General features: G+C 43.7%; 1 protein-coding gene across 1 annotated transcript; it reads right to left on the bottom strand.

Annotated features, from left to right (window-relative positions):
* Window position 1: 1 nt before the first annotated feature.
* Window positions 2-1961, bottom strand: LOC109767659 (uncharacterized). The gene has a single exon (XM_020326394.2). The coding sequence runs from the start codon at window positions 1062-1064 to the stop codon at window positions 204-206; it is 861 nt and encodes a 286-aa protein (XP_020181983.1). The 5' UTR covers window positions 1065-1961; the 3' UTR covers window positions 2-203.
* Between the last annotated feature and the right edge of the window lie 22201 nt (window positions 1962-24162).

The raw sequence follows: 24162 nt of genomic DNA, 5'->3' as shown, positions 1-24162 counted from the left end.
CTTAAGAAAAACGTCGTCACTCGATAGAGTCATACAGTTACAATGTGATCGAGCGGTTGCGAGCCATTACACACAAGAGTATTCCAATTTCCAACTTGTGACCCTAATAAAAGAAAATAGTATTCCAACTTTACACGGTGGGGGTTTCCAAGTTCCAACCAAAAGACCCGTAAAAAGGAAAGTTTGTTCCAATCCGTCAGGCATCAGAATCCGGAGCGCATCGGAAAGATCGGGCTCGGTGACTTGGACCGCTGCTGCTGGTGGCTCGCGGATTGCAGCGCCTGGTCGACCATGGCGGCGCGCGACGCCGAGGACACGGCCGTGCCGCCGGCCAGCGCTCGCTGGTAGGCCTCGTCGTCCTCCATGCTCGCGCCCCCTTCCAGCGCCAGGTGCACGAGGCGGCGCATGTCATGCGACGTCAGCTCGTGCTGCTCGGTCAGCTCGGGGCCGTCCGAGCGCGCCTCGAAGCTCGACAGCAGCAGGCTCGCCCCCTCCCCCGCGCGGTACGGGCGCACCATGAACTGGGCGCTGCAGCCGTCCTCGTCCTCCTCGTACGCGGCGACGGCCCGCTGGCCGTGCAGGCTCCGCGCGCCGCTCAGGTCGAATTCCCCGAACTCCATGTCGCTCCCGCTCTCGTCCTCGTCCGACGCCGCCGGCTCCTCGGACGCGTCATCGTCGACGAAAACGACACGGAGGCGGAACTCCACGCCGCCGAGCTCGTCGAGCGCGCCGCGCCTCGCGCCGACGCGCTCCGCCGCCCTCCGGGCCTCCGTCGCGACCTCCGGGCGCAGCATCGGGTTGTCGAGCCTGGCCACGAGGCCCGCAAACGCCCGGTCCGCGGCGCCCCGGCGGCCCAGGTCGCGGAGCGGCACGCGGCAGGAAACGTCCTCCATCGTGTCGACGTCCACGGGGCCGCCGCCGTAGTCGCTGCATTGCTCGACGAGCAGCCGGAACGTGACGTCGGGCTGCGACGAGCCGCACGAGTCTGCGGCCGGGATCTCGGCGAGCAGGACCAGCTTGTCGGGTTGGCTGAGCAGGACGTGCTCGTTCACGGCGGTGGCCATGCCTACTCTAGCTGCGCGTACACCAGCGGACGAACTTGGACGCTGGTTTGTAATTTGATTGACTACGAGAGCGTCGCAGGCTGTGCTCCTAGAGCGGAACAGGGGCCTGCTTATATAGCTCAAGGGTCATGGCGGTTGAAACAAGTGGGAGAACCGAATTCGACTCGGACGAGCAGTCGAGAAATCCCATACAGGAGACGTGGATGGAATCGGAGTGGATTGTGGGGGTGGGGCCGTGGCGGTTTCGCGAATCGATTGACTCTGAGAAGGCGCGTGCTAGGCAGCGGCCGGCTGGCCTTATTTTTCCGTCTGATTGACGCATTTTAGCATGTTCGATCTAATTGTGGGAGGGCCAATTTGAACATAGGTTAAAAGGCCCCACGATCAGTTGAGGTGTCTAATTAGAATTGAATCACCCAATTTTAATCAAGTCAACAATTTCTTAAATCTCTCATCTAATTCTTTTATACTATACACTACTAGTAAGCACGCACGTGCAACACACGTCTCAAATGTTAACCAAATGAGATGCACATCAATATAGGAAAATGATCCCCGATATATTGAATTAAATAGATACACAATATTTGTGATGTTGCTCAAATTATATTTTCAAAGGTGGGATGTCATTGTCATGTTGCTGCATAGAGATAATAATGTATTCTTTCATTCATTCGGTCTTTGATATGTTGTAAATTTAGAGCATTAAATCTAGTAGTTGATCCTCTGAATCGCCATTGTAAAATATAGTCATTCGACAAGCTAATTCCAGTGTGATACGTCTTAATACAACATGATTCAATACACGACATGTATTAGCCCGAGAAAGATATGTTTGGAGAACAAAATACAACTACTATTTACACTCTTCCATATCCTATACTGTAGATTGTTACCACTTTTCCGGACAGTAGCATGCAAATTCCCCCCACACTCTCAGTAAACCTCTCCATTTCCTGTGATTCATTCAGACTCAAAGGGAAATTGTCAAATAGGCATATAAATACAGTTCTTAGAAGCTGAATTCATTAAGTAGATCCATCATTCTAAAAGAACTCGTAATTAGAAGCGGTAGTTGCGTAGTAATAGCATTTATAGTGAGGGTACAAATTGTCGTGATAGATAGAAGTATATGCATTTTGGACATTGTCATTTTTTTGCGCCTGAGAGGGGGAGGGACATTGACTATTCAAATGTGCCGAACTATAGTGAGTATGCACCCATGTAATGAATGACACCGTATTCAAAAGGGATTACTCGCAGTTGTAAATTGGTGTTCCTAATGCCTTTCACCGTGATTTGCGATTAGTAATCTATCATATGCTAGTACTACACGGCGCTTAATTGCATTCTAGTTGTTTTACATACAGAAGCAACTGGAGTACACTTGTTCATTGTTCTCTCTAACTGACAAGAAACAAATAGGATATGAATACTTGCTAACAAATCTGAAAGCAAAGGATCAACCTAAATTCCATCAAACGGTCAAATCATGTGAGGCTAGATAACAACAAGAGCATCAAACTCCACAAAAAATGGTCTCAACATTTTAAGAAGTCAATAATGGGCTCATATATGACAAATGCAGACAAACACTATGCCAACAAATAATTACCAATACCTAAAATATACATATGTAAAGTAATATACAGAGGGGGTATCGTTGAATTACATATTGTGATGCTCTTATTTATTCAGTCAATGGAGCGAAGAGCAAGATTTCTTTTTTCCTTTTAGGGTGATGTTTGGAAATATTTGTTGGTGAACGTAGTATTTCAAAAAATTTGCCTACGATCACGCGCAAGGTCTATCTAGGAGAAGCATAGCAACGAGCGGGGAGAGTGTGTCCACGTACCCTCGTAGACCGAAAGCGGAAGCGTTAAGTAACGCGGTTGATGTAGTCGAACGTCTTCACGATCCAACCGATCCAAGTACCGACCGTACGGCACCTCCGTGTTCAGCACACGTTCAACTCGATGACGTCCCTCGAGCTCTTGATCCAGTTGAGGACGAGGGAGAGTTTCGTTAGCACGACGGCGTGGCGACGGTGATGATGAAGTTACTGGCGCAGGGCTTCGCCTAAGCACTACGACGATATGACCGAGGTGTTGAACTGTCGAGGGGGCACCGCACACGGCTAATAGATTGTCTGTTGTGCCTTTGGGGTGCCCCCTGCCCCCATATATAAAGGAGGGGAGGAGGAGGCCGGCCAACAAGGGGCGCGCCAGGGAGAGGGGAGTCCTACTAGGACTCCAGTCATAGTAGGATTCGGCCCTACCCTTTTTTCCTTCTACCGGAGGGGGAAAAGGGGAAGGAGAGGGAGTAGGAGAAGGAAAGGGGGGTGGCGCCCCCTTCCCAAGTCCAATTCGGACTCCTCCCTTGTGGGGGACGCACCAGCGCCTTGTGGGCTGGTTAGCCTCTCTCCTATGGCCCATAAGGCCCATATCTTTCCCCAGGGGGTTCCGGTAACCCCTCCGGTACTCTGGTATGTACCCGATGCACCGCGGAACCCTTCCGGTGTCCGAATACTACCTTCCAATATATCAATCTTTACCTCTCGACCATTTCGAGACTCCTTGTCATGTCCGTGATCTCATCCGGGACTCCGAACAAACTTCGGTCATCAAATCAGATAACTCATAATACAAATCGTCATCGAACGTTAAGCGTGCGGACCCTACGGGTTCGAGAACTATGTAGACATGACCGAGACACATCTCCGGTCAATAACCAATAGCGGAACCTGGATGCTCATATTGGCTCCTACATATTCTACGAAGATCTTTATCGGTCAAACGCATAACAACATACGTCGTTCCCTTTGTCATCGGTATGTTACCTGCCCGATATTCGATTGTCGGTATCATCATACCTAGTTCAATCTCGTTACCGGCAAGTCTCTTTACTCGTTCCGTAATGCATCATCCCGCAACTAACTCATTAGTCACATTGCTTGCAAGGCTTATAATGATGTGCATTATCGAAAGGGCCTAGAGACACCTCTCCGATACACGGAGTGAAAAATCCTAATCTCAATCTATGCCAACCCAACAAACACCTTCGGAGACACCTGTAGAGCATCTTTATAATCACCCAGTTACGTTGTGACGTTTGATAGCACACAAGGTGTTCCTCCGGTATTCGGGAGTTGCATAATCTCATAGTCAGAGGAACATGTATAAGTCATGAAGAAAGCAATAGCAATAAAACTCAACGATCATAATACTAAGCTAACAGATGGATCTTGTCCATCACATCATTCTCTAATGATGTGTTCTCGTTCATCAAATGACAACACATGTCTATGGTCAGGAAACATAAACATCTTTGATTAACGAGCTAGTCAAGTAGAGGCATACTAGGGACACTCTGTTTTGTCTATGTATTCACACATGTACTAAGTTTCCGGTTAATACAATTCTAGCATGAATAATAAACATTTATCATGATATAATGAAATATAAATAACAACTTTATTATTGCCTCTAGGGCATATTTACTTTAGTCTCCCACTTGCACTAGAGTCAATAATCTAGTTCATATCGCCATGTGATATAACACCAATAGTTCACATCACCATGTGACTAATACCCAAAGGGTTTTACTAGAGTCAATAATCTAGTTCACATCGCTATGTGATTAACACCCAAAGAGTACTAAGGTGTGATCATGTTTTGCTTGTGAGAGAAGCTTAGTCAATGGTTCTGTCACATTCAGAGCCGTATGTATTTTGCAATTTTTCTATGTCTACAATGCTCTGCATGGAGCTACTCTAGCTAATTGCTCCCACTTTCAATATGTATCCAGACTGAGACTCAGATTCATCCGGATCAATGTAAAAGCTTGCATTGGCGTAACTCTTTACGACGAACTCTTTACGACGAACTCTTTATCACCTCCATAACTGAGAAATATCTCTTAGTCTTCTAAGGATAATTTTGACCGCGGTCAAGTGATCCACTCCTGGATCAATATCGTACCCCCTTGCCAAACTCATGACAAGGTACATAAAAGGTTTGGTACACAACATAGCATACTTTATAGAACCTATGGCTAAGGCATAGGGAATGACTTTCATTCTCTTTCTATTTTCTGCCGTGGTCGTGTTTTGAGTCTTACTCAACTTTACACCTTGCAATACAGGCAAGAACTCCTTCTTTGATTGTTCCATTTTGAACTACTTCAAAACTCTTGTCAAGGTATGTACTCATTGAAAAATCTTATCAAGCGTCTTGATCTATCTCTATAGATCTTGATGCCCAATATGTAAGCAACTTCACCGAGGTCTTTCTTTGAAAAACTCCTTTCAAACACTCCTTTATGCTTTCCAGAAAATTCTCCATCATTTCTGATCAACAATATGTCATTCACATATACTTATCAGAAAGGCTGTAGTGCTCCCACTCACTTTCTTGTAAATACAGGCTTCACCGCAAGTCTGTATAAAACTATATGCTTTGATCAACTTATCAAAGCGTATATTCCAACTCCGAGATGCTTGCACCAGTCCATAGATGGATCGCTGGAGCTTGCACATTTTGTTAGCACATTTAGGATTGACAAAACCTTCTGGTTGTATCATATACAACTCTTCTTTAATAAATCCATTAAGGAATGCAGTTTTGATATCCATTTGTCAGATTTCATAAAATGTGGCAACTGCTAACATGATTCGGACAGACTTTAAGCATCGATACGAGTGAGAAAATCTCATCGTAGTCAACATCTTGAATTTGTCAAAAACCCTTTTCGACAAGTCGAGCTTTGTAGATAGTAACACTATTATTAGCGTCTGTCTTCCTCTTGAAGATCCATTTATTCTCAATGGATTGCCGATCATCGGGCAAGTCCACCAAAGTCCACACTTTGTTCTCATACATGGATTCTATCTCAGATTTCATGGCCTCAACCCATCCGCCGGAATCTGGGCTCATCATCGCTTCCTCATAGTTCGTAGGTTCATCATTGTCAACATGACTTCTAGAACAAGATTACCGTACCACTCTGGTGCAGATCGTACTCTGGTTGACCTACGAGGTTCGGTAGTAACTTGATTTGAAGTTTCATGATCATCATCATTAACTTCCTCACTAATTGGTGTAGGCATCACCGGAACTGACTTCAGTGATGAGCTACTTTCCAATTCGAGAGAAGGTACAATTACCTCATCAAGTTCTACTTTCCTCCCACTCACTTCTTTCGAGAGAAACTCCTTCTCTAGAAAGGATCCACTCTTAGCAACAAAGATCTTGCCTTCGGATCTGTGATAGAAGGTGTACCCAACAGTTTGTTTTGGGTATCCTATGAAGACGCACTTCTCCGATTTGGGTTTGAGCTTATCAGGCTGAAACTTTTTCACATAAGCATCACAACCCCAAACTTTAAGAAACGACAACTTATGTTTCTTGCTAAACAACAGTTCATACGGTGTCATCTCAACGGATTTTTAGACGGTGCCCTATTTAACGTGAATGCAGTTCTCTCTAATGCATAACCCCAAAATGATAGAGGTAAATCGGTAAGAGACATCATAGATCGCACCATATCTAATAAAGTATGGTTACGACGTTCGGACACACCATTACGTTGTGGTGTTCCAGGTGGCGTGAGTTGCGAAACTATTCCACATTGTTTCAGAAGGTCAAACTCGTAACTCTATTCCCCTTCGCGATCAGATCGTAGAAACTTTATTTTCTTGTTACGATGATTCTCCACTTCACTCTGAATATTCTTTGAACTTTTCAAACGTTTCAGACTTGTGTTTCATTAAGTAGATATACTCATATCTGCTCAAATCATCTGTGAAGGTCAGAAAATAACGATACCCGCCGCGAGCCTTAACACTCATCGGATCACATACATCAGTATGTATTATTTCCAATAAGTCAGTTGCTCGCTCCATTGTTCCGGAGAACGGAGTCTTAGTCATCTTGCCCATGAGGCATGGTTTGCAAGCATCAAGTGCTTCATAATCAAGTGATTCCAAAAGCCCATCAGCATGGAGTTTCTTCATGCGCTTTACACCAATATGACCTAAACGGCAGTGCCACAAATATGTTGCACTATCATTATCAACTTTGCATCTTTTGGCATCAATATTATGAATATGCGTATCACTATGATCGAGATTCAATAAACCATTCACCTTGGGTGTATGACCACATAAGGTTTTATTCATGTAAACAGAATAACAATTATTCTTTGACTTAAATGAATAACCGTATTGCAATAAACATGATCCAATCATATTATGCTCAACGCAAACACCAAATAACATTTATTTTAGGTTCAACACTAATCCCGAAGGTAAAGGGAGTGTGCGATGGTGATCTTATCAACCTTGGAATCACTTCCAACACACATCGTCACCTTGCCCTCAACTAGTCTTTGTTCATTTTGTAACTCCTGTTTCAAGTTACTAATCATAGCAACTGAACCAGTATCAAATATCCAGGGGCTACTATGAATACTAGTATAGTACACATCAATAACATGTATATCATATATACTTTTGTTTAGTTTGCCATCCTTCTTATCCGCCAAGTATTTGGGGCAGTTCCGCTTCCAGTGACCATTTCCTTTGCAGTAGAAGCACTCAATTTCAGGCTTCGGTCTAGCTTTGGGCTTCTTCATGGGAGTGGCAACTTGCTTGACATTCTTCTTGAAGTTCCCTTTCTTTCCCTTGCCCTTTGAAAGATCGTGGATGTCGCCTAGAGGGGGGGGGGGGTGAATAGACGCTTTAAAATAATTACGGTTTAGGCTTGAACAAATGCGGAATAAACCTAGCAGTTAATTTGACAAGCACAAAACCTACAACAACTAGGCTCACCTATGTGCACCAACAACTTATGCTAAGCAAGATAAACAACTAAGTGATAGCAAGATATATGACAAGAAACAATATGGCTATCACAAAGTAAAGTGCATAAGTAAAGAGCTCGGATAAGAGATAACCGAGGCACGCGGAGACGACGATGTATCCCGAAGTTCACACCCTTGCGGATGCTAATCTCCGTTTGGAGCGGTGTGGAGGCACAATGCTCCCCAAGAAGCCACTAGGGCCACCGTAATCTCCTCACGCCCTCGCACAATGCAAGATGCCGTGATTCCACTAAGGGACCCTTGAGGGCGGTCACCGAACCCGTACAAATGGCAACCCTTGGGGGCGGTCACCGAATCCGTACACTTTGGCAACCCTTGGGGGCGGTCACCAGAACCCGTCAAATTGCTCGGGGCGATCTCCACAACCTAATTGGAGACCCAGACGCTTGCCCGGAGCTTTACACCACAATGATTGAGCTCCGAACACCACCAACCGTCTAGGGCGCCCAAGCACCCAAGAGGAACAAGCTCAAGGGTTCCAAGCACCCAAGAGTAATAAGCTTCTCAACTTGTAACTTCCACGTATCACCGTGGAGAACTCAAACCGATGCACCAAATGCAATGGCAAGGGCACATGGAGTGCCCAAGTCCTTCTCTCTCAAATCCCACCGAAGCAACTAATGCTAGGGAGGAAAATGAGAGGAAGAACAAGAAGGAGAACACCAAGAACTCCAAGATCTAGATCCAAGGGGTTCCCCTCACATAGAGGAGAAAGTGATTGGTGGAAATGTGGATCTAGATCTCCTCTCTCTTTTCCCTCAAAAACTAGCAAGAATCCATGGAGGGATTGAGAGTTAGCAAGCTCGAAGAAGGTCAACAATGGGGGAAGAACACGAGCTCAAAGGATAAGGTAGAATGGGAAGAAGACCCCCTTATATAGTGGGGGGAACAATCCAACCGTTACCCCCAAAACAGCCCCGCAGAGGGCGGTACTACCGCAAGAGGCAGCGGTACTACCGCTGATCACAGCGGTACTACCGCTCCCCCGGGCGGTACTACCGTGGAGTCTGGAGGGCAGGAGAGTGACAGACCCGAGCGGTACTGCCGCGGTGGTTGGGCGGTACTACCGCTCGTGAGCGGTACTGCCGCCCTACTGCCGCTGCGAAGTACCGCACTATCCGACACGGAAAATGACCCCACGAGTCGACGCGGTAGGGGCGTGGTACCGTAGCGGTACTACTGCTGAGGACCCACCAGCGGTACTACCGCTGCGGAGCGGTACTGCCGCTTGTGACCCCTAAGCGGTACTACCGCTGGGTACCGCGGTACTACCGCTGGGACCATCCTAAAGCCACTTCCACGAAAACAAGAATACTCCACGGGAAACCAAAACTGCCATAACTTCTGCATATGAGCTCCGAATTGAGCAAACTCAAGCTTGTTGGATACAAGACGACGAGTAGCATCAAAACTGGCAGGGGAGGTATGCCTAACAAATAGAGGAGTGAAACCTCCAACCGAGAAGAACCGGCATAGAAGATGCGAGTGAACTCCGTTTTCGATGAACTCGAGCTTGTCATCAAGATGACCATAGGCTCCAAAACTCACAAAGAGAAGAACCAAGCAAGAACCAATAAAGATGATGCAAGGATGTAATGGTTTGAGCTCTCTATGAACGATACGATCAAGCTACTCATCGAGAGCCCCCCTTGATAGTACGGCAATCGATCCTATAACCCGGTCTCCCAACTACCATCATGAGACCGGTAAAATAGAAAACCTATCAAGGGCAAACCTTTGCCTTGCACATGGTCCACTTGAGCTAGATGATGATGATCTTGACTCCCTCAAGTTGGACCACCTTTCTTGGTTGCGTTGGCTCGATGAAGACTAGTTGATTGCTCCCCCATACTCCACTATGGGTGAGCCACTCTTCCGCACATCTTCGCAAGTCCATTGTCACAACAATGGACGGCAAGCTTCAAGCATTTGATCTCTTCATGATGCTTCACTTGAACTTGCACACCGCAACATCTTCACAAAGAACTCTCACGAAGATCATGGGTTAGTACACAAAGCGTAATTGACAATGCTTACCACACCATGGGATCGCTTGATCCCTCTCGGTACATCTTCTATGCTTTGTGAGTTGATCAAGTTGATTCACTCTTGACTTAGTCTTGATCAACCTTGAATCTTTTCAACTCTCTTCATTTGGATGATGTCTTGAAGATATACATGAATGATCACACAATCTTCTTCTCCAAGACATGCTTGCAATAAGCTCAACTCTCACATGACCAATCTTTGGGTAATTCCTTAATAACACCTTGGTCACCACATAAACTCCTTGAAACCAACACATGAACTTCAAGAAATGCCTATGGACAAATCCTTCAAATATAACTCAAGGCAACCATTAGTCCATAGAGATTGTCATCAATTACCAAAACCAAACATGGGGGCACCGCATGTTCTTTCACCCTTTTACTTGAAACTAGTGGTCTTGTCAACCATCAACACTTGATGCTTTTCTTGATTTCTACCTTCGTCAATTTCAGCAGCGCGAAGAGCTCGGAGAATCGTTTTTGTCATCCCTTGCATATTATAGTTCATCACGAAGTTCCAGTAACTTGGTGATAGTGACTAGAGAACTCTGTCAATCACTATCTTATCTAGAAGATTAACTCCCACTTGATTCAAGCGATTGTAGTACTCAAACATTCTGAGAACATGCTCACTGGTTGAGCTATTCTCCTCCATCTTGTAGGAAAAAATACTTGTCAGAGGTCTCATACCTCTCGACTCGGGCATGAGTCTGAAATACCAATTTCAACTCTTGGAACATCTTATATGCTCCGTGGCGTTCAAAACGTTTTTGAAGTCCCGGTACTAAGCTGTAAAGCATGGTGCACTAAACTATCAAGTAGTCATCATACCGAGCTTGTGAAACGTTCATAACGTCTGCATTTGCTCCTGAAATAGTTCTGTCACCTAGCGGTGCATCAAGGACATAATTCTTCTATGCAGCAATGAGGATAATCCTCAGATCACGGACCTAGTCCGCATCATTGCTACTATCAACTTTCAACTTAGTTTTCTCTCGGAACATATCATAAATAAAACGGGGAAGCTATACGCGAGCAATTGATCTACAACATGGATATGCAAATACTATTAGGACTAAGTTCATGATAAATTTAAGTTCAATTAATCATATTACTTAAGAACTCCCACTTAGATAGACATCCCTCTAGTCATCTAAATGATCATGTGATCCATATCAACTAAGCCATGTCCGATCATCACGTGAGATGAAGTAGCTTTCAATGGTGAACATCACTATGTTAATCATATCTACTATATGATTCACGTTTGACCTTTCGGTCTCAGTGTCCCGAGGCCATATCTGCATATGACAGGCTCATCAAGTTTAACCCGAGTATTCTGCATGTGCAAAACTGGCTTGCACCCGTTGTATGTGAAAGTAGAGCTTATCACACCTGATCATCACGTGGTGTCTCAGCACGAAGAACTGTCGCAACGGTGCATACTCAGGGAGAACACTTATACCTTCAAATTTTAGTAAGGGATCATCTCATAATGCTACCGTCGTACTAAGCAAAATAAGATGCATAAAAGATAAACATCACATGCAATCAAAATATGTGACATGATATGGCCATCATCATCTTGTTCCTTTGATCTCCATCTCCAAAGTACCGTCATGATCTTCATCATCACCGGCATGACACCATGATCTCCATCATCTTGATCTTTATCAATGTGTCGTCACATGGTCGTCTCACCAACTATTGCTTTTTCAACTATTGCTATCGCATAGCGATAAAGTAAAGCAATTATATGGCGCTTGCATCTTATGCAATAAAGAGACAACCATAAGTCTCCTGCCAGTTGCCGATAACTTTAACAAAACATGATCATCTCATACAACAATTTATATCTCATCACGTCTTGACCATATCACATCATAACATGCCCTGCAAAAACAAGTTAGACGTCCTCTACTTTGTTGTTGCAAGTTTTACGTGGCTGCTACGGGCTTCTAGCAAGAACCGTTCTTACCTACGCATCAAAACCACAATGATTTTTCGTCAAGTGTGCTGTTTTAACCTTCAACAAGGACCGGGCGTAGTCAAACTCGATTCAACTAAAGTTGGAGAAACAGACACCCGCAAGCCACCTGTGTGCAAAGCACGTTGGTAGAACCAGTCTCATGAACGTGTTCATGTAATGTCGGTCCGGGCCGCTTCATCCAACTATACTGCCAAATCAAAGTAAGACATTGCTGGTAAGCACTATGACTATTATCGCCCACAACTCTTTGTGTTCTACTCGTGCATATAACATCTACGCATAGACCTGGCTCTGATGCCACTGTTGGTGAACGTAGTATTTAATTTTTTTGCCTACGATCATACAAGATCTATCTAGGAGAAGCATAGCAATGAGCGGGGAGAGTGTGTCCACGTACCCTCGTAGACCGAAAGCGGAAGCGTTAAGTAACGTGGTTGATGTAGTCGAACGTCTTCACGATCCAACCGATCCAAGTACCGAACGTACGGCACCTCCGTGTTCAGCACACGTTCAGCTCGATGACGTCCCTCGAGCTCTTGATCCAGTTGAGGACGAGGTAGAGTTTCGTTAGCACGACGGCGTGACGACGGTGATGATGAAGTTACCAGCGCAGGGCTTCGCCTAAGCACTTCGACGATATGATCGAGGTGTTGAATTGTGGAGGGGGGCACCGCACACGGCTAATAGATTGTCTGTTGTGCCTCTGGGGTGCCTCCCTGCCCCCGTATATAAAGGAGGGGAGGAGGAGGCCAGACAACAAGGGGCGTGCCAGGGAGATGGGAGTCCTACTAGGAATCCAGTCCTAGTAGGATTCGGCCCTACCCTTTTTTCCTTCTACCGGAGGGGAAAAGGGGAAGGAGAGGGAGTAGGAGAAGGAAAGGGGGGTGGCGCCCCCTTCCCAAGTCCAATTCGGCCTCCTCCCTTGTGGGGGACGCACCAGCCCCTTGTGGGCTGGTTAGCCTCTCTCCTATGGCCCATATCTTTCCCCGGGGGGTTTCGGTAACCCCTCCGGTACTCCGGTATGTACCCGATGCACTCCAGAACCCTTCCGGTGTCTAATACTACCTTCCAATATATCAATCTTTACCTCTCGACCATTTCGAGACTCCTCATCATGCCCGTGATCTCATCCGGGACTCGACCAAGCTTCGGTCATCAAATCACATAACTCATAATACAAATCGTCATCGAACGTTAAGCGTGCGGATCCTACGGGTTCGAGAACTATGTAGACATGACTGATACGTCTCCAACGTATATATAATTTTTGATTGGTCCATGCTATTATATTATCTATTTTGGATGTTTAATGGGCTTTAATATGCTCTTTTATATTATTTTTGGGACTAACCTATTAACCGGAGGCCCAGTGCGAGTTGCTATTTTTTTTGCCTATTTCAGTGTTTCGCAAAAAAGAATATCAAACGGAATCCAAACAGAACGAAACCTTCGCGAGGATCTTTCTTGGAACAAACGCAATCCAGGAGACTTGGAGTGGAAGTCAGAGATGCAACGAGGCGGCCACGAGGTAGGAGGGCGCGCCCAGGGGGGTAGGCGCGCCCCACCCTCGTGGGCCCCTCGTAGCTCCACCGACGTACTTCTTTCGCCTATATATACCCTTGTACCCTAAAAACATTCAGGAGAGCCACGAAACCACTTTTCCACCGCCGGAACCTTCTGTACCCGTGAGATCCCATCTGGGGCCTTTTCCGGCGATCTGCCGGAGGGGGATTCGATCACGGAGGGCTTCTACATCAACACCATAGCCTCTCCGATGATGTGTGAGTAGTTTACCATAAACCTTCGGGTCCATAGTTATTAGCTAGATGGCTTCTTCTCTCTCTTTGGTTCTCAATACAAAGTTCTCCTCGATGTTCTTGGAGATCTATTCGATGTAGTATTCTTTTGCGGTGTGTTTGCCGAGATCCGATGAATTGTGGGTTTATGATCAAGATTATCTATGAACAATATTTGGTTCTTCTCTGGATTCTTGTATGCAAGATTTGATATATTTGCAAGTCTCTTCGAATTATCGGTTTAGTTTGGCCTACTAGATTGATCTTTCTTGCAATGGGAGAAGTGCTTAGCTTTGGGTTCAATCTTGCGGTGTCCTTTCCCAGTGACAGTAGGGGCAGCAAGGCACGTATTATATTGTTGCCATCGAGGATAAAAAGATGGGGTTTATATCATATTGGTTGAGTTTATCCCTCTAAATCATGTCATCTTGCCTAATGCGTTACTCTATTCTTATGAACTTAATACTCTAGATGCATGCTGGATAGCGGTCGATGTGTGGAGTAATAGTAGTAGATGCAGAATCGTTTCGGTCTACTTGACACGGACGTGATGCCTATATTCATGATCATGCCTAGATATTCTCATAACTTTGCGCTTTTCTATCAATTGCTCGACAGTAATTTGTTCACCCACCGTAATATATGCTATCTTGAGAGAAGCCACTAGTGAAACCTATGGCCCCCGGGTCTACTTTACATCATATAAGTTTCCGATCTATAATTCTAGTTGAATATTTATTTATTTTGCAATCTTTATTTCCAATCTATACAACAAAAATACCAAAAATATTTATCTTATTATCTTTACCAGATCTCACTTTTGCAAGTGGCCGTGAAGGGATTGACAACCCCTTTATCGCGTTGGTTGCAAGGTTCTTGATTGTTTGTGCAGGTACTCCGTGACTTGCGTGAATCTTTGTGAAATTTATGATTTTACTTGTTGCTCTAAGAACCCTAAAAAACACCTCCCCTACCTATGCGAGTTTAATGATAATGAAATCTTATCTTCTTATGCAAAGGGTGTTTATAGTTACTACGATATCGAACAAATTGAAGAATTTGTTGCTTTTAAGGGTGCTTATGAAGTTGCTTCTTTGATTGAGAAGTATGATATTACTCTCTACGAATCTGAAAATTTTGACATACTTAAATATTGCTATGAAAACTATGCTCATAATGTCTATGTCAAAGAATTTATTGAAAGAATGACCGCTTTGGAAGAAAATAATGATATGCATGAGTATAGATAATTATGATTCCGATGATTTGATTGAAATATCCCTTGATGAACATGATGCTTGCTATTCTTGTGGCCATGATGCCAATATTTATGAAGATGAATTTGCTATAGTTCCTTATGTTAAACATGAGATCGTTGCTATTGCACCCATACTTGATAATTCCTTCGATGAAAAGCATGATTGCAATGATTTTAATATAAATTCTATTGATGTCAATTGTGCTAATAATATGCAAAACCCTAAGCTTGGGGATGCTAGTTTTGCTATGTCTACTACTTGTTGCAATGATCACGATTGGGGTGATTCTTCTTACAATCTTGAAAATTTATTTAAGCCCCATGATGAATACGAGATTGATAATAATGTTTGCAATAATACTGAAAGTGGGTTTGGAAGAGTGTCAACTTTAGATCCCACATATTTGGATAATGTTCGATCTTACGAAGTTTTTGATAAAAGTGGGTTTGGAGAGGTCATGACTTTAGTTAATGATATTCCCACTATTTTGGAAGAGTGTCAACTTTGCATGCATGTGGATCATGTAGAGAAAATTTTATGTGAGAGCTATATTGTTGAATTTGAATACGATCCCACATTGAATTATTATGAGAGAGGAAAATATGGTTGTAGAAATTTTCATGTTACTAAATTACCTCTCGTAATGTTGAGATTGTTATTGTTTCTCACTTCTTTCTTGCATATGCTAGTTTTTGCTTGTCTTGATAATTTATTTGCCTATAAGATGCCTATGCATAGGAAGCATGTTAGACTTAGATGTGTTTTTCATATGCTATATGATGCTCTCTTTGTGCTTCAATTCTTGTCTTTCATGTGAGCATCATCGAAATTATCAATGCCTAGCTAAGGGCGTTAAACGATAGCGCTTGTTGGGAGGCAACCCAATTTTATTTTTGTTTTTTTTGCTTTTTGTTCCTGTTTAGTAATAAATAATTCATCTAGCCTCTGTTTAGATGTGGTTTTATGTTTTAATTAGTGTTTGTGCCAAGTAGAACCTTTGGGAAGACATGGGTGAAGTCTTTGCAATCTTGCTGTAAAAAACAGAAACTTTTGCGCTCACGAGATTAGATGCCATTTTTTTTTACTGGAGAGTGCTTTTAGGTTGATTCTTTTTGCATATGATTAACAGACAAATTCCGCACGTCCACCAATTTATTTAAGAATTTTTAGAGTTCCAGAAGTATTTATTTGATACAGATTACTACAGACTGTTCAGTTTTGACAGATTCTGTTTTTCGTGTGTTGTTTGCTTATTTTGATGAATCTATGGCTAGTATCGGGGGGTATGAACCATAGAGAAGTTGGAATACAGTAGGTTTAACACCAATATAAATAAATAATGATTTCATTACAGTACCTTAAAGTGGTGGTTTGTTTTCTTATACTAACGGAGCTCATGAGATTTTCTGTTTAAGTTTTGTGTTGTGAAGTTTTCAAGTTTTTGGGTAAAGATTTGATGGATTTTGGAATAAGGAGTGGCAAGAGCCTAAGCTTGGGGATGCCCAAGGCACCCCAAGGTAAAATTCAAGGACAACCAAAAGCCTAAGCTTGGGGATGCCCCGGAAGGCATCCCCTCTTTCGTCTTCGTCTATCGGTAACTTTAATTGAGGCTATATTTTTATTCACCACATGAAATGTGTTTTGCTTGGAGCGTCTTATATGATTTGAGTCTGCTTTTTAGTTTACCACAATCATCCTTGCGGTACACACCTTTGGGAGAGACACACATGAATCATAATTTATTAGAATACTCTATGTGCTTCACTTATATCTTTTGAGCTAGATAATTTTGCTCTAGTGCTTCACTTATATCTTTTTAGAGCACGGTGGTGGTTTTATTTTATAGAAACTATTGATCTCTCATTCTTCACTTATATTATTTTGGGAGTCTTTTCGAACAGCATGGTAATTTGCTTTGGCTATAAAATTAGTCCTGATATGATAGGCATCCAAGATGGGTATAATAAAAACTTTCATATAGAGTGCATTAAATACTATGAGAAGTTTGATACTTGATAATTGTTTTGAGATATAAAGATGGTGATATTAGATTCGTGCTAGTTGAGTAATTGTGAAATTGAGAAATACTTGTGTTGAGGTTTGCAAGTCCCGTAGCATGCACGCATGGTAACCATTGTGTGACAAATTCGAAGCATGAGGTGTTCTTTGATTGCCTTCCTTATGAGTGGCGGTCAGGGATGAGCGATGGTCTTTTCCTACCAATCTATCCCCCTAGGAGCATGCGCGTAGTGCTTGGTTTTGATGACTTGTAGATTTTTGCAATAAGTATGCGAGTTCTTTATGAGTAATGTTGAGTCCATGGATTATACGCACTCTCACCCTTCCATCGTTGCTAGCCTTTTCGGTACCGTGCATTACCCTTTCTCACCTTGAGAGTTGGTGCAAACTTCACCGGTGCATCCAAACCACGTGATATGATACACTCTATCACACATAAGCCTCCTTATATCTTCCTCAAAACAGCCACCATACCTACCTCTTATGGCATTTCCATTGCCATTCCGAGATATATTGACATGCAACTTCCACCGTTCCATTTTATTATGACACGCTTCATCATTGTCATATTGCCTTGCATGATCATGTAGTTGACATCGTATTTGTGGCAAAGCCACCGTTCATATTTTTTATATACATGTCACTCTTGATTCATTGCACATCCCTGTACACCGCCGGAGGCATCTACATAGAGTCATATTTTGTTCTAAGTATCGAGTTGTAATTCTTGAGTTGTAAGTAAATGAAAGTGTGATGATCTTCATTATTAGAGCATTGTCCCATGTGAGGAAAGGATGATGGAGACTATGATTCCCCCACAAGTCGGGATGAGACTCCAGACGAAAAAAAGAGGCCATAAAAAAAAGAGAAGGCCCAAACAAAAAAAATGAGAGAAAAAGAGAAAAGGGGCAATGTTACTATCCTTTTTCCACACTTGTGCTTCAAAGTAGCACCATGATCTTCATGATAGAGAGTCTCTTATTTTGTCACTTTCATATACTAGTGGGAATATTTCATTATAGAACTTGGCTTGTATATTCCAATGATGGGCTTCCTCAAAATGCCCTAGGTCTTCGTGAGCAAGCAAGTTGGATGCACACCCACTTAGTTGCTTTTGTTGAGCTTTCGTACATTTATAGCTCTAGTGCATCCGTTGCATGGCAATCCCTACTCCTCGCATTGACATCAATTGATGGGCATCTCCATAGCCCGTTGATTAGCCGCGTCAATGTGAGACTTTCTCCCTTTTTTGTCTTCTCCAAACAACCTCCATCATCATATTCTATTCCACCTATAGTGCTATGTCCATGGCTCGCCCTCATATATTGCGTGAAAGTTGAAAAAGTTTGAGAATGCTAAAGTATGAAACAATTGCTTGGCTTGTCATCGGGGTTGTGCATGATGAGAGCATTTTGTGTGACGAAAATGAAGCATGGCCAAACTATATGATTTTGTAGGGATGAGCTTTCTTTGGCTATGTTATTTTGAGAAGACATAATTCCTTGGTTAGTATGCTTGAAGTATAATTATTTTTATGTCAATATTAAACTTTTGTCTTGAATCTTTAAGATCTAAACATTCATGCCACAATAAAAAAATTACATTGAAAATTATGTTAGGTAGCATTCCACATCAAAAATTCTGTTTTTATCATTTACCTACTCGTGGACGAGCAGGAATTAAGCTTGGGGATGCTGATACGTCTCCAACGTATCTATAATTTTTGATCGTTCCATACTATTATATTATCTGTTTTGGATGTTTAATGGGCTTTAATATGCTCTTTTATATTATTTTTGGGACTAACCTATTAACCGGAGGCCCAGTGCCAGTTTTTGTGTGCCTATTTTAGTGTTTCACAGAAAAGGAATATCAAACGGGACGAAACCTTCGCGAGGATCTTTCTTGGAATAAACGCAATCCAGGAGACTTGGAGTGGAAGTCAGAGACGCAACAAGGCGGCCACGAGGCAGGAGGGCCCGCCCAGGGGGTAGGCGTGCCCCACCCTCGTGGGCCCCTCGTAGCTCCACCGACGTACTTCTTTCGCCTGTATATACCCTTGTACCCTAAAACATCCAGGAGAGCCACGAAACCACTTTTCCACCGCCACAACCTTCTGTACCCGTGAGATCCCATCTGGGGCCTTTTCCGGCGATCTGCCGGAGGGGGATTCGATCACGGAGGGCTTCTACATCAACACCATAGCCTCTCTGATGATGTGTGAGTAGTTTACCACAGACCTTCGGGTCCATAGTTATTAGCTAGATGGCTTCTTCTCTCTCTTTGGTTCTCAATACAAAGTTCTCCTCGATGTTCTTGGAGATCTATTTGATGTAATATTCTTTTGCGGTGTGTTTGCCGAGATCCGATGAATTGTGGGTTTATGATCAAGATTATCTATGAACAATATTTGGTTCTTCTCTGAATTCTTATATGCATGATTTGATATCTTTGCAAGTCTCTTCGAATTATTGGTTTAGTTTGGCCTACTAGATTGATCTTTCTTGCAATGGGAGAAGTGCTTAGCTTTGGGTTCAATCTTGCGGTGTCCTTTCCCAGTGACAGTAGGGGCAGCAAGGCACGTATTGTATTGCTGCCATCGAGGATAAAAAGATGGGGTTTATATCATATTGCTTGAGTTTATCCCTCTACATCATGTCATCTTGCCTAATGCGTTACTCTGTTCTTATGAACTTAATACTCTAGATGCATGCTGGATAGCGGTCGATGTGTGGAGTAATAGTAGTAGATGCAGAATCGTTTCGGTCTACTTGACACGGACGTGATGCCTATATTCATGATCATGCCTAGATATTCTCATAACTATGCGCTTTTCTATCAATTGCTTGACAGTAATTTGTTCACCGACCGTAATATATGCTATCTTGAGAGAAGCCACTAGTGAAACCTATGGCCCCCGGGTCTACTTTACATCATATAAGTTTCTGATCTATAATTCTAGTTTACTATTTATTTATTTTGCAATCTTTATTTCTAATCTATACAACAAAAATACCAAAAATATTTATCTTATTATCTTTACCAGATCTCACTTTTGCAAGTGGCCGTGAAGGGATTGACAACCCCTTTATCGCGTTGGTTGTAAGGTTCTTGATTGTTTGTGCAGGTACTAGGTGACTTGCGTGTTGTCTCCTACTGGATTGATACCTTGGTTCTCAAAAACTGAGGGAAATACTTACGGTACTTTGCTGCATCACCCTTTCCTCTTCAAGGGAAAACCAACGCATGCTCAAGAGGTAGCCATGACTGAGACACATCTCCGGTCCATAACCAATAGCGGAACCTGGATGCTCATATTGGCTCCTACATATTCTACGAAGATCTTTATCGGTCAAACCGCATAACAACATACGTTGTTCCCTTTGTCGTCGGTATGTTACTTGGCCGAGATTCGATCGTCGGTATCATCATACCTAGTTCAATCTCATTACTGGCAAGTCTCTTTACTCATTCCGTAATGCATCATCCCGCAACTAACTCATTAGTCACATTGCTTGCAAGGCTTATAGTGATGTGCATTACCGAGAGGGCCCAGAGACACCTCTCCGATACACGAAGTGACAAATCCTAATCTCAATCTATGCCAACCCAACAAACACCTTCGGATACACCCGTAGAGCATCTTTATAATCACCCAGTTACGTTGTGATGTTTGATAACACACAAGGTGTTACTCAGGTATTCGGGAGTTGCACAATCTCGTAGTCAGAGGAACATGTATAAGTCATGAAGAAAGCAATAGCAATAAAACTCAACGATCATAATGCTAAGCTAACGGATGGGTCTTTTCCATCACATCATTCTCTAATGATGTGATCTCGTTCATCAAATGACAACACATGTCTATGGTCAGGAAACATAAACATCTTTGATTAACGAGCTAGTCAAGTAGAGGCATACTAGGGACACTCTGTTTTGTCTATGTATTCACACATGTACTAAGTTTCCGGTTAATACAATTCTAGCATGAATAATAAACATTTATCATGATAGAATGAAATATAAATAACAACTTTATTATTGCCTCTAGGGCATATTTACTTTAGTCTCCCACTTGCACTAGAGTCAATAATCTAATTCATATCGCCATGTGATTTAACACCAATAGTTCACATCACCATGTGATTAGTTCACATCACCATGTGACTAATACCCAAAGGGTTTTACTAGAGTCAATAATCTAGTTCACATCTCTATGTGATTAACACCCAAAGAGTACTAAGGTGTGATCATGTTTTGCTTGTGAGAGAAGCTTAGTCAATGGTTCTGTCACATTCAGAGCCGTATGTATTTTGCAATTTTTCTATGTCTACAATGCTCTGCATGGAGCTACTCTAGCTAATTGCTCCCACTTTCAATATGTATCCAGATTGAGACTCAGAGTCATCCGGATCAGTGTAAAAGCTTGCATCGGCGTAACTCTTTACGACGAACTCTTTATCACCTCCATAACAGAGAAATATCTCTTAGTCTTCTAAGGATAATTTTGACTGCTGTCAAGTGATCCACTCCTGGATCAATATCGTACCCCCTTGCCAAACTCATGACAAGGTACATAAAAGGTTTGGTACACAACATAGCATACTTTATAGAACCTATGGCTGAGGCATAGGTGTAACACCCCGCATGTAACTTTCCATATTTGTAACTCCAACTCTTGCCATTTTTGGCTATGTGTTATGATATTCCCTCCGTGTTCGGGTTTGTCTTTCGTTTTTTATTTTGTTCATGTCATGCATTTCATATCATGTCATCATGTGCATTGCATTTGCATACGTGTTCGTCTCATGCATCCGAGCATTTTCCCCGTTGTCCGTTTTGCAATCCGGCGCTCCTATCTCCTCCGGTGCACCCCTCTTGTTTTCTTTCGTGAGCGGGTGTAAAACGTTCTCGGAATGGACCGAGGCTTGCCAAGTGGCCTTGGTATACCACCCGGAGACCACCGGTCAAGTTTCGTTCCATTTGGAGGTCGTTTGGTACTCCAACGGTTAACCGGGTAACCGCAGATGCCTTCTGTGTGTTCCAGCAAACCCCTCCTCTCTAAACAGCCCAAAACCCACCAAACTCTCTTCCATGATGTATGTCGTTCGATCACGATCGTGTGGGCGAAAATCGCACCTTATTTGGACTCTCCTAACTCCCTCTACATATAAATATGTGAGACCCCCGAAATTTCCCGCAGTCCAAAACCCTAACCCGCTCCTCGCGCCGCGCCGGACGTGTCCGCCGCCGGCCGGACAACTCGCGCCGCCGCCCCGGACCAGTGGCGCGCTGCCACGTGGCCGGCCCGTACGCCGCCGCCGCCGCGGCCCGGGCAGCCCGCCGCAGGCCCCCGAGCCCGTCCGCGAGCCCGCGTGCGCCCGGTCGCCCGCCGCCCGCGCCTGCCTCGCCGCGCCGCCGCCGTTGCCTCACCGCGCCGCCGCCGTCGCCCGCTGCCTCGCCGCGCCGTCGCCCCGCCGTCGCCGTGCCCCGCCGTCGCCGTGCCCCGCCGCCGTCGCTCCTCCTCCGCCTCCTCTCCCTCCGGCCACCGCACCGTCCTCTCCGGCGAGCCGCCCGCGCCGCCGTTCGGGAGCCCGACCCCGGCCTCGATCTGGATCGGGTCAACTGCGTACGTTGACTTTCCCCGAGACCCCCCGAAAATTGCTGTCTTTGAATTTTTACGATAAGTGCCCATGTTCATCATTGCATAACTCTTTGCACGTAGCTCCGTTTCACGCGTGTAACATATCTAAATGTTTGTCTCATGATGCTCTACATTTTGTTCAATTGCACCATGTTCATTAGAGTCCATATTGATGCCCAAATCTCTGGTGCAAGAGTGCTAGTTGCTGTTATCTGCTGGTTCTTATCAGAACTTGGAGATTTGTCATTTTTGTATCATTTAATCTGTGCATCTTATGGGCATGAGCTCTACATGTGTTTTGTTGTATGCCATGCCATCTTTCCAGTGGTGTATGCCATGTATTTTTGTGATCTCTATGGTGACTAGCACAAGCATGCAAACTAGGCTCCATAATGTTTCTGTTTTCAGGGACTTAGTGATTTCTCCAAGTCTGTCTGCTGTTATTTTGTTGCCATGTAAACTTGATGCTACAGAGAGATCCATGCATATTTTGAAGATGTTCAGTAAGGATGTTTTGCAGATATTGTTGTAATTGATCCATTACTGCCCTTGTTTGCAATTATGGAGTGCCATAGCATGACTCAATCTTGCTCTACTTTTGCTATAAAATATTTCTGGCAGATTGTTTACGTGTTATTCAATTTTGCCAAGCTTATTGTAGTTGATCCATACATTCCATGTATTTGCTTTTGCCATGGATAGCTTCATAAACATGCCATCTTGCTTTAGGTATGCTTGTTTTGTCATGCATTGCTTTGTGGTGAGTGCATAAAGCTCACAAACATGCCCTTATATTATTGTTTCTGCCATGCTCTGTTTTCTGCTAAGTCTGAAACCTGATAACGAAACTTGCTATGTTTACATGCTTGCCATCATATCTTCTGGTCCTTTTTGGCTTATGGTCAGTAAGGTACTTTTGTCATATGCATTTAGTAGAATACTTCCATGCCTTGTTTTGCCATGTTAACTTCCTGTAGCATGTTGTTTTCGTGCTCTGAACATTGCTACCTGATGCTGTTTTCTGCCATGTCCAGTAATTTCACTAAGTCTGTGAACCTGTTATCTTTTGCACTTTTGCCATGCTTGTTTGAGCTTGTTATGTTGTGATCTAGCCGTAGCTCAGTGTTCATCTTTTGTTAAGCATCTCCTGTAGATTACTTTCATATGATTTGTTGCTATGTTGGAGTGCTGTAGCATAGTTTCTTGATGTATTCTAAGTGCTATCATGCTGTTAATCGCAGATTCGTGTCATTCTTGTTTCGCTTGCCATTTGCAAACCGTGCATCCGTTTCCGGTGATCTTTATATCGATTTTGACTGAAATCATCTCATCTCTCCCGTGGCATGATTGGTTTGCCAAGTTACTGCCTTGTTCATCATTTTCCTTCCGGAGCACGCATATGCATCGCATATCACATCTTGCATATCATACATGTTTTGCATCATGTTGCTTGTGCATTT

Source organism: Aegilops tauschii, chromosome 1, assembly GCF_002575655.3.
Source record: "Aegilops tauschii subsp. strangulata cultivar AL8/78 chromosome 1, Aet v6.0, whole genome shotgun sequence".
NCBI lineage: Eukaryota > Viridiplantae > Streptophyta > Magnoliopsida > Poales > Poaceae > Aegilops > Aegilops tauschii.
This window is presented reverse-complemented; position numbering and strand designations above follow the sequence as displayed.

Bases quoted from the DNA above. Each gene is read 5' to 3' on its own strand.
- LOC109767659 (XM_020326394.2), bottom strand. From the start codon at position 1,064: ATGGCCACCGCCGTGAACGAGCACGTCCTGCTCAGCCAACCCGACAAG.